At 44.5% G+C, this 9,606-nt stretch overlaps 3 protein-coding genes across 6 annotated transcripts; 2 read left to right on the top strand and 1 right to left on the bottom strand.

Moving 5' to 3' along the window:
- Positions 1-843: 843 nt before the first annotated feature.
- Positions 844-4,512, top strand: gal3st1b (galactose-3-O-sulfotransferase 1b). 3 transcript variants are annotated; one of them, XM_076044765.1, is made up of 3 exons: positions 844-1,565; positions 2,478-2,601; positions 2,705-4,512. In XM_076044765.1, exons 2-3 carry the CDS (start codon positions 2,480-2,482, stop codon positions 3,843-3,845), a joined length of 1,263 nt encoding a protein of 420 aa, XP_075900880.1. In that variant the 5' UTR covers positions 844-1,565; positions 2,478-2,479; the 3' UTR covers positions 3,846-4,512. The 3 variants fall into 3 exon arrangements, with proteins under 3 accessions (XP_075900880.1, XP_075900878.1, XP_075900879.1); XM_076044763.1 differs by having other exon boundaries at positions 2,073-2,601; XM_076044764.1 differs by lacking the exon at positions 844-1,565 and adding an exon at positions 1,572-2,238.
- An 830-nt stretch (positions 4,513-5,342) lies between these two features.
- On the bottom strand, positions 5,343-6,084 carry uqcr10 (ubiquinol-cytochrome c reductase, complex III subunit X). Of its 2 annotated transcripts, XM_076044768.1 has the most exons (3): positions 5,911-6,084; positions 5,619-5,706; positions 5,343-5,521 (listed from the first exon to the last, which is right to left on the bottom strand). In XM_076044768.1, the coding sequence occupies exons 1-2, from the start codon at positions 6,049-6,051 to the stop codon at positions 5,656-5,658; spliced, it is 192 nt and encodes a 63-aa protein (XP_075900883.1). In that variant the 5' UTR covers positions 6,052-6,084; the 3' UTR covers positions 5,343-5,521; positions 5,619-5,655. The 2 variants fall into 2 exon arrangements, with proteins under 2 accessions (XP_075900883.1, XP_075900882.1); XM_076044767.1 differs by having other exon boundaries at positions 5,343-5,706.
- A 44-nt stretch (positions 6,085-6,128) lies between these two features.
- zmat5 (zinc finger, matrin-type 5) lies at positions 6,129-9,135 on the top strand. Its single transcript, XM_076044766.1, has 6 exons — positions 6,129-6,436; positions 6,974-7,115; positions 7,249-7,311; positions 7,404-7,484; positions 7,698-7,806; positions 7,917-9,135. Exons 2-6 carry the CDS (start codon positions 6,989-6,991, stop codon positions 8,080-8,082), a joined length of 546 nt encoding a protein of 181 aa, XP_075900881.1. The 5' UTR covers positions 6,129-6,436; positions 6,974-6,988; the 3' UTR covers positions 8,083-9,135.
- Positions 9,136-9,606: the final 471 nt, after the last annotated feature.

The raw sequence follows: 9,606 nt of genomic DNA, 5'->3' as shown, positions 1-9,606 counted from the left end.
TACTCTTTCAGACTAAAGATTAACACTTTAATTATTTTTTTGTAGTGTGACTTTGTACATGCTTGAATGAACTAGAGGAGATTTTTTATCCTGTGTAGCGCAAGACAGTGTTTTGTGTTTTTATCTCAGGCGGCATTGAGTAATCATTCTACACGAGGATGACATGTTTGTTGAATGTTGCCGCAGTACTGCTGCACATAATACTTTGTACAGATGTAAATGGATGTAATCAGTACTCAACACAATAAAATACATTAGGTCTTTTATAACTGTATTTCGGGTTTGGCGCTGTTAATTATTTCTGCTGATAGGACGCAGCTCGAAAATCAAAAGACTAAATTAGACATAGACATAGACAGACTTCTTTGATCCTCTTGGGATGACTCCTTCAGGGAAATTAAAACTTTCAACAGCAGTGAATTGAAGCAGCGCACAGATGGAAGAGATTTAAGCACACAGATAGACAAAATAGCAGCACACAGATAGAAAAATAGCGGCACATAGGTATCAAAATAGTAAATAATTACTAATATACAGTAAAGGAAGAATTGAATAATATAAATAGATATAGAAATACGGGGTATGGCTTTGTTGTTGGGTCAGGGTAAGATTTATGCAGCATAGGAAGAGTGTCCATTTCTAGGTGCTCATGAGTTGCACAAGAGCAGAAATGGCCACCTCCCTTCCCTTCTACTACCCTCAGCACTCCATGTCGTCCCCCCCCCCAAGTGAGGAGTTGTAGAGTGTGATGGCATGATGGACAAAGGAGTTCTTGAGCCTGGCGGTCCGACACTTGGAAAGGAGCAGTCTTTCACTGAACAGACTCCTCTGGTTGCTGGGAGGGGCCACAGTGTAATGTTTATAATCTGAGGCTGCAGATTGAACCACCTCCAAGGCTTTATCCAGGTCTTGCGGGAGAGCTGGTTTATCATTAACAGTCCGATAGATAGACTGACAGATAAACAGATCATTAAATGCTTTTATTATCATAACAGATGGTGAGTTTGTTCTTACCAAAAGGTCCAGCCCAGAAGAAAGGTAAACCGTGAGTTCAAAACTGAGAAAAGCAAAGTATGTAGCATCTTGGCTGGATAAAGGTGCAAAAATATGAAACGCTGTGTTGTTTTTAATGCAATAATGCCATTTATATTTACATAAAGAGAAGATCCACATGTTAGGTGGTGACCGTGTTGTGTCTCTGACCATTAAATGCTGCTGAACCTTAAACAGTGGGCCTTTAAAATGTCGTCAGGTCATACTCTGACCATAGTTAGAGCATATTGTGATATAGACAATTGTGTCCTCACCTGTGAGGAACGCAGCCAAAACCTTTTCAGACAGCAAGAAAAACCCTCCTCCCAAACTTAAGAACACTTGGCTGCGCAAAAAAAAATACAACCACACTGCTTTGCACCATTGGCCGGCGGGGCGCTGGTTTCTCGGCGTCCGCCACACCCAGCAGCCAATGAGAGGTGACCTGGGCTGGTGTGTGTGTGTGTGTGTAAGTCTCACCTCCACTCTATTGTCAACCCTTCACCTGGACGCTGTTCCTGTCTAATCCTCAGGTAATCATGACTTCTCTCTCTATGAGTGCTCTCCCTCAACAGGTGCTGTGCCGCTGCTGGATGCTTTTCCATGACCTGAGCATCAAAGATTTAGAGATTGAAAACTATTTTTCTTGTGCCGCCGCTTCGCGTGAGACACAGTTTGACAGCTGGCATTTGTGAACGACACACCTTCTGTCGGGTCTACACAGACTCACCAATCTGGATTTGTTTTTTTTTGTTTTTATTACAACAGAAAGGATAGACAGGGCCGCCGTTTCAGGCCTACAGGTGGTACAAGTTCTGATTGACACCCTCGGCCAGCCGCTACATCGAAATCCTTCTCATTGAATGAATTGATTCTAGTGTTGTTTTGGTGCCGCTTCTCTGCTCCCATCGCTACTTGGCGTTTGCCGTAAACACCGTCACGTCGCTGTGTTTTCAGGGTAAACATGGGGGCTCTTTGTCGAGCCGACGGAGGTTGACAATTCAGCACTTTTTTTTCGGTTTCACCCTTATTTCCGGCAGGGGAGGAAGATTTCATGGGGAGGCAGGCCTGCAGGGTAAGTCAAGGTGGAAGGTTCCGTGGTGGACACAGGAGGCTCTCTCCTGGCTGCAGGCTCAGGAGACGACAGCTTTCCGGTTTCGAGTTTTCCCGTCCAACCCCTGCGCTGGTTGTCCACCATTATGAAAGGTGCTGTGTGATGTGGGGGTGGGGCATGTGGTTGAGATTCACCTGTGTCTTTGCTATAATATCTGTTTATGAGCTCAATGCTTCAGGTCATCTAGGGTTAGCTCTATTATCTTTTTTTATTGCCTGCTGCACGGTTTATTCTGCACCAGGTGAAGTCAGAAAATCTCCCTTGAATGGTCATGCAACGGCTATTGTGACACATATTCCACCTCTGTTTACTCAACTCACTTCATTTGCAGTCATGTGTGCCCTAAAAGGAAGAAAGTGCACACTCATGATACGTTGCCTGATTGTCTGGGTGTCCCTCACCAACGTCCTGCTGGTGATGTACTGCCTGACCAACCCCACCCGTCAGGAAATGTGGTAAGAGATAAAAAACAAAACAAAACAAATCAAGATGTTGCAAAGTCGCCTTTCAGCTCAAATCTGCTTGCTGACAATTCGTCATCCCTGCAATCCGTCTCAGGGCCTCTCAGGAAGACACGTGCTCCTCCAGACTGGCCACCTTGGTGAAGCACAATGCCAGCATGCCCGATCAGAGTCCGGCGTGCTCGGCCAAAGTTAACATCATGTACCTGAAGACCCACAAGACGGGCAGCAGCACCCTCCTCAACATCCTCCTCAGGTTCGGACAGAAGCACAACCTCAAATTTGCCTTCCCCAAGGGACGCAACGACTTCTACCCGTCGCCCTTCCAAGTGTCCCAGGTGAAGGACTACCGGCCCGGCGACTGCTTCAACATTATCTGCAACCACATGCGCTTCAATCACCATGAGGTGGCCAAGCTGCTGCCCCCACACGCCATGTACATCAGCATCCTGCGCGACCCAGCGGACGTCTTTGAGTCGGCCTTCCACTACTATCACACCACGGTTCCGCTCACGTGGAGGATCAGCGGAGAAGACAAGCTGGCCACGTTCCTGGCCAGCCCTCAGACCTTTTACCACTCGGACGCCCTCAACTCCTTCTACCTAAGGAACATGCTCTCCTTCGACTTTGGCCTGGAGAACAACCTGGAGGCTGACGACCCCCGCGTCATAACAGGGATCCAGGAATTATCCCGGCGCTTCGATTTTGTGCTTCTGATGGAATATTTTGAGGAGTCCCTGATCCTGCTGAAGGACACGCTCTGCTGGACCATGGAGGATGTCCTGTATTTCAAGCTCAACGTTCGAAAGAAGTCGTCCGTGTCTCACCTGAGCCCCGAGATGAGAGCCAAGGCTCTGCGGTGGAACGGGGCCGACTGGAAGCTCTACCAGCACTTTAACGCCACCTTCTGGAACAGAGTGGAGGCCTTTGGAAGGGACAGAATGGAGCGGGAGCTCAAGGAGCTGAGGAGGAGGAACGACGAGATGAAGTCTATCTGTATTGAGGAAGGAGAGGCGGTGGAGGCTAAAGATATCCAGGATGAACGTTTCAAGCCCTGGCAGCCTGTGGGAGAGTCGTCCATCCTCGGCTACAACATGAAGAAGAGCATCGATCCCAAATTAAGGGCCGAGTGTGAGAAGATGCTCATGCCAGAGCTGCAGTACCTCTCAGAACTCGGAGTGAACTTGTGGCTCACCCAGGTGTGGGGCTGGTTAAAGGACAAGGTTGTACTTTTTTAACCTTCAAATGGACAAAGTATTAAGACCTGCGAGAGATCTGTGTGACAAATATGAGGATTTGTGTAATTCTGCTTGTTTTACTACATTTTATGACAAAATGTAAATTTATGTAATAAACTGATAAAAAAAATTTTTTTACAATTTGCCTGAATGTACTTTTTTTTTTTTTTTTTTAAAGATTTATTTCTTTAAAATTTCCAAACTGTGAAGCAAGGCATGCATTGAGACTAGTGATTGTCATGTTGCATCTGTGTGTATTACACTACAAATAGCCTAGACAGCTTCTTTACAATGTTTCAAAAGCATCTCTTATTTTATGTAATATCATATGTGTACATGTTCAGTGGGCAGATCTTATGTTGCATGCCAAACATACTTGTTAAAACAATGTCTTCGTGATTTGAAAGATGTATATTTGTCAATTATGAGTCTTGCATTTACTTTACAAGAATGTTGGGGTGACAGCAACTCCCTTTACACTACTGCGCTGCACTGATAAAACGTAAATTCCCAGTGTGTGAGGATTAATAGAATCTTTGGGTTCATGTTGCAAACAGTGTTAATGTTGATTCCAGCTTTCTGATGTCGCACTTGATCTCACAACTAGTGGGATCAAGTGGGATACCACCAGCTGTGATATCAGGGCAAAAAAAACAAAAAAAACAAATATATATCACCAAACCAAGATTTACACGTGATCTGCTTTTTGTTAATACAAACTCTTACCGCTGAAAACATTCATTTATAGAGTTTATCGAATTACTTTTTTTTTCTTTTAAAAATGTTGTTCATACCATCACACCCACCGAACCAAAATTTTAATTGTTTACTTTTTCACAATAAAATAAAAATTGTTGCTTGAATTGTTGACAATGTTTTGGGAATTAAGGCTGTTCTTTGGTCCTTTTACTTTTAGAGTAACTGCTGCTTCGAGGGAACGGTGGAGTTAGTTCACCCCTTAGAGCCCGAAGGCGTAAATGGCACTTTTGAGCTACTAAAATCTGTTTGGAATTAAAAAAGTAAAAACAAACAAACAATTTGAATTATATCCCCCCCCCGCCCCCAACAATTGGGTTTCTTGTGAAAAAAACAACAACTTTATCCAGTCTAAAAAAGCTGCTCATGAATGATCAAATTTAGTCTGCATTTACAATTTTGTTAAACTTAAAAAGTTACCCAATGTCTAAGAACATTAAAATCTCGTTTATCGGTTAATCAAGGACTCTCCTTTCAATCTCTGTTGGCAAATGAATAAAGAAGAAAGACAGTTGTCTTTTTAGGCTGTAAGTTACTTCGGCTGCCAAGAGGCCATAACCTTGAACACTTCAGGACACTGAGCAATAACACTACAGAATAAACACCCACTTTCTTTTGACAGACTGAAGCACTGCTCGCGACAACCAAGTGGATGAATAAGAAGAAAAAAACATCACGAGCAGATTCAATCGCGGGTGTGACAACTGGACGTAGTTCGATCAAAGCAATACACAAAACGAATAAGTCATCAACACGTTTAATTTATGCATGTACAATCAGAGAAGAGAGGAACGAAGGCTTTACATAAAACAACAGGAATGGGGGGTGTGAGAAGGTGACAAGGAACCGATGCTCCATCTTCATGGTGGTCTGGACAGTCAGTCGGGCTCGGACAGCTCCCCCCGGTAACCGATGCCAGCCTGGGCATGATCATAGAGCACAAAGTCCATGTTGACCGCGGCTTGACTCAGGTGGTGGAGGCCAGGAAGAAATGGATGAACCGAGTGTGACACACACATCTGCACCTTAGCCTTAGACAACCCGGAGCGGCGTCCTATTCCTCGTCTTTATTCTCATAATTGTGTTTGATGTGCTTCCACAATTTCTACAAAAAAAGAGCACAAATCAGGACCAAAAGGTGAGTCACTGTCAACAAAACTGTGAGTTGAAATTTTGAGTTTTAATCACGAAACGGGATGTTGTTAAGCTGAGCGGGCATGCTAGCGTTGATAGCATTAGCTTAGGCTCGCCCTCTATTTGCAAGGTCAGGTAAAAAGAGGCATTAAAGCCGACAAAACCCTCGACTCACCCCGCGATTCATATGCTCAAAGATCGCGTCGCCACCGTGGTCGAATAATCGCTCAAAGAAGACCGCTCCGACCATGATGGTAATGGCGAAGGTGGACGTTCTCCTGAAGAGCAAGTGATAGACGGACTGGGTCAGCGACATCTTGGCGGGTGAGTGCGCACTGCGCAGGACCGGATGTCGTCGCAAAACGGCTTCCTCAATAAGAGAACCGACTCTTCAATTGGCCCTTCAGAGACCCCGTAGTCGGATCCGTGAAGCGTGCGTATTCTGTTTTCTGTGTTGCTTAGTTCTGTTAGGCATAGAAACGTACTCTAATGCCGAGTGCTCTTTACAAGGCTGTTCCAGGTTTTCAATCCGCACTCTAAATCCACGTTCAATACGAATTTTGATGGATAATTTTCAGTGCTGTTCAGAACTAGCTAGCTGCTAGATTAGCTATCGTTAGACATACTATAGAGTGCCACGGACTCATCGGTGGCTGTTTTTATGGTTCATATCGAGGATAATCTGTCAGCTGACACACAAGGTAAGTCTGAAATTTACAGATGTTTGGTAACTGCATTTTTGGAAGCGGTAATCACAATTTAACAAACCGAAGTAGTTTCAAACGCCATCACTTATTTGGTGAAGCCACTAGATGGCAGCCAAGGGACGTTCGTGTACGGTTAAAATTAGTCCTCGTTTGTTTGTTTTTTTAGTTTTTTTTTTTAGTATTGACACCGTTTACATTTGTATATTATAGTCCCCCCCAACACCCCCCCCCCCCGACACATAAATTGATATACTAGAAAAAATATACGGCGACAGCTGATGTAAATACATTTCAATATGTGTATACATACATATGTATACACAAAAACACATGCGCACATTTGTATTTTTAAATCAAATTGTTTAATGTTGCCACCATGCAACACTGAGCTATCTCTTTTATTTAGGACTGTAAGTAGTTTAGCATCTCGGCTACCACGCAAACAAAATGCAAATGTAACGTTTCCTGTCTTGTGTTTTTAAGACGTGTCTGAAGTGGTGTTTTTTTTTTTTTTTTTTTTTTTGGTTGAAGGATTTCTCCTTTGCCATGGGGAAGAGATACTTCTGCGACTACTGTGACCGATCCTTCCAGGACAACATGCACAACAGAAAAAAACACCTGAACGGTGTTCAGCATCACCGAGCCAAGAAGGCTTGGTTCGACAACTTCAGAGGTGAGCCCAGTCTGCAGCTGACGGCTGCGCAACCTCAGAAACCAGTCCAGTAAAAGTGAAGGTACAGTTTTTTATCTTTGAAACATGATGTTTTCAAAATACAATGTTTTTTTTATTATTTTTTTTTTATTAGATTCTGCAGCCATTCTGCACGATGAGCTGGAGAAAAAACCGTGCAGAAAGTTCCTGCAAAGAGGTAATATGACCTTTTCAACTTGTAATAGAAAAATAAACTACAGAGTTTTGTGTTTTCTTCACAGTCGATCTGCATTGTCCTTTTTCCCATAGGATTTTGTGACTTTGGCCCCAACTGCAGGTTTTCCCATATGTCAGAAGTGGATCTTTCCCATTTAAGAAGACAGATTGAAGGTAAGGGTTCGTGGTTCGGCTGTAGCGCTGGTTCAAATAATTGAATTCAAACTTGGCGCACTCATCTCACAACAATGCGCCCGATTTATTACATGAAGTGTTCATCATACAAAGTGAATAAAAGGATTACTGATCGTGTTATTGAGGCAATGCGTCTGCGCGCGTTGATTTGCCGTTGCTTTGTTTTCACTGAAGCGTAATTTTTTTGCGTAGGGGAAAAGCAGCGCAGAGAAAACCCAGGCGGCAGAGTCCCTCCGGAGCGAAGCGTCGACGAGTGGCTCTCCAGGCGGGAGAAGAAGAAAACCGCGCTCGCCGCCAAAGGGTACGCACAGCGGTTTTCACGTGCGACACCTAGCTGTGCGCGCTTCGGCGCGGCAAAAAGGTTACGCTTGCTGAATTGGAATTGAAATGTTGCATAATTTATGTCCGCAGAGATGTGAAAACTGAAGAAGAGGAGGAGGAGGAGGAGGAAGAGGAGGAGGACCAGGTGGAGAGGGGCGTGCGTCAGCGGCTCCTCTCCATTCCCGACCTCCCGCCCTCGCTGCTCCCCCCCCCTCCGGGAGGATGGAAAGTGAATGCGAACACTGAGTGGGGCTGAAGACTTTCAGACTCGGCGGGTCCCAGTGGATTTATATAGAATGAGGACCGGTTGAAAATGGAGAGAAGAGTTTATATATTCATGCAAATGCATGAGATTTGTAAGCAGACGCCCCCTGTTGGTCGCTTGAGTTTGTGACTGATGGATGTCTACATCTGTTGTTATTGCCTTTGCTTTCTGTTAGTCACAATAATTTATCTCTCTTATGTGTCCGAATTGTTTCTGCATCTGCCATGTGTCAAATGTCTTTTTAAATATATACTGTATATCTATATATATTTATATATTTTTTTTAACAAAATGGGTTAAAGTTGCTGCAAAGTGTCCTGCCGTCTCCCTCATCAGACGGTTGTGTAACGCACGCTGTGAGCAGCGTTGCATCCAGGTTTCATCAGGCAAATGTACAAATTAGCGGTGCACTTGTGACGAACCCAAAGGGAAACGTGAGGCGGCCTTCAGGCCTCGCGCTGACGCAGGGCGTTCCGACATGACTCGCTTATTTGTTTTTTTCAATCAAACGTGGCAATAAATTCCAAGAAAAGCAATTACTCTGTTGTTGTTTTTTTTTATCAACGCAAGCTGTTACTTTATCTCCTCACTCCCACCCACCGAAACCTGCCGCCTTTACGCTCTCCCTCTGCTGCAGCAGTGCGTCTTTTTAATCAGCCTTCAATCAGTCAACAGTTTTGCGTTCATTTGGACAACTTTGGATCTCTTTATCCACTCCAAACCTCGACCAAATCCCTCCAGCGACTAATCCGACATCCTGAACGGCACCTCGACGAAACTAATCTAATAAATTAAAAGAAAATGACACCAAATCTCTTTAACGTGTAGCTCAAATCCCCCCCAATATCTCAAGGTAGCACTGATTGCTGTCGCTGGAAGACGCCTCGCCGCTGTGTGGCCTGAAGGAACTTGTCATTCCTTTGGTGCAGCTGTGCTCCGTCACTAATGTGGCTTTAATACGGCGGCAGATGCTGCAGCAGCAGCATCACAATCAGACCTGATGCCACGGAACAACGGTAAAAAAAAACAACAAAAAAACAAAAACAGGAAATGAACAGGCAGATCCATCCATATTTTTCTTTTCTTTTTCTTTTTTTCTTTTTTAAAACTGTATTTGATCTTTATTGGGTCCACATGCATCTAGATACCACGTACATCAGTGCATAATCGACGCAACTACAGGTTGTCGTGTAGTCACGGTGACAGAAAGGAAACGGGTGTCGCACATTCTGGCGGGCGCTGGCCATGCGGCGCAGTTGTGATGTGGCTACTACACGCGTGAGGAGAGATGACGTGCAGGGAAGACGGCTCGTGGTTGTCGGTGTGTGGGTCAAAGTAAGACGCTGAGTGAACATCGGGTCTACGGTCGCCAGAGGCGGAGACGTTTTTGTGACACGGTTTTCTCGTCATTCTTCTACTCGGTCTAAAGCTACTTTGAGTCATGAAAGTGCAGTTGCTGTTGTTGTTCTTCTACAAAAAGGCACAGAAAAGAAAAACTTCAACACGTATATACAG

Source organism: Nelusetta ayraudi, unplaced genomic scaffold, assembly GCF_046127955.1.
Source record: "Nelusetta ayraudi isolate G7.1 ecotype Tasmania unplaced genomic scaffold, CSIRO-AGI_Nayr_v1 ptg000083l, whole genome shotgun sequence".
NCBI classification, from domain to species: domain Eukaryota; kingdom Metazoa; phylum Chordata; class Actinopteri; order Tetraodontiformes; family Monacanthidae; genus Nelusetta; species Nelusetta ayraudi.
The sequence above is the reverse complement of the archived record's forward strand: the minus strand, read 5'-3'. Positions and strand labels throughout refer to the sequence as shown.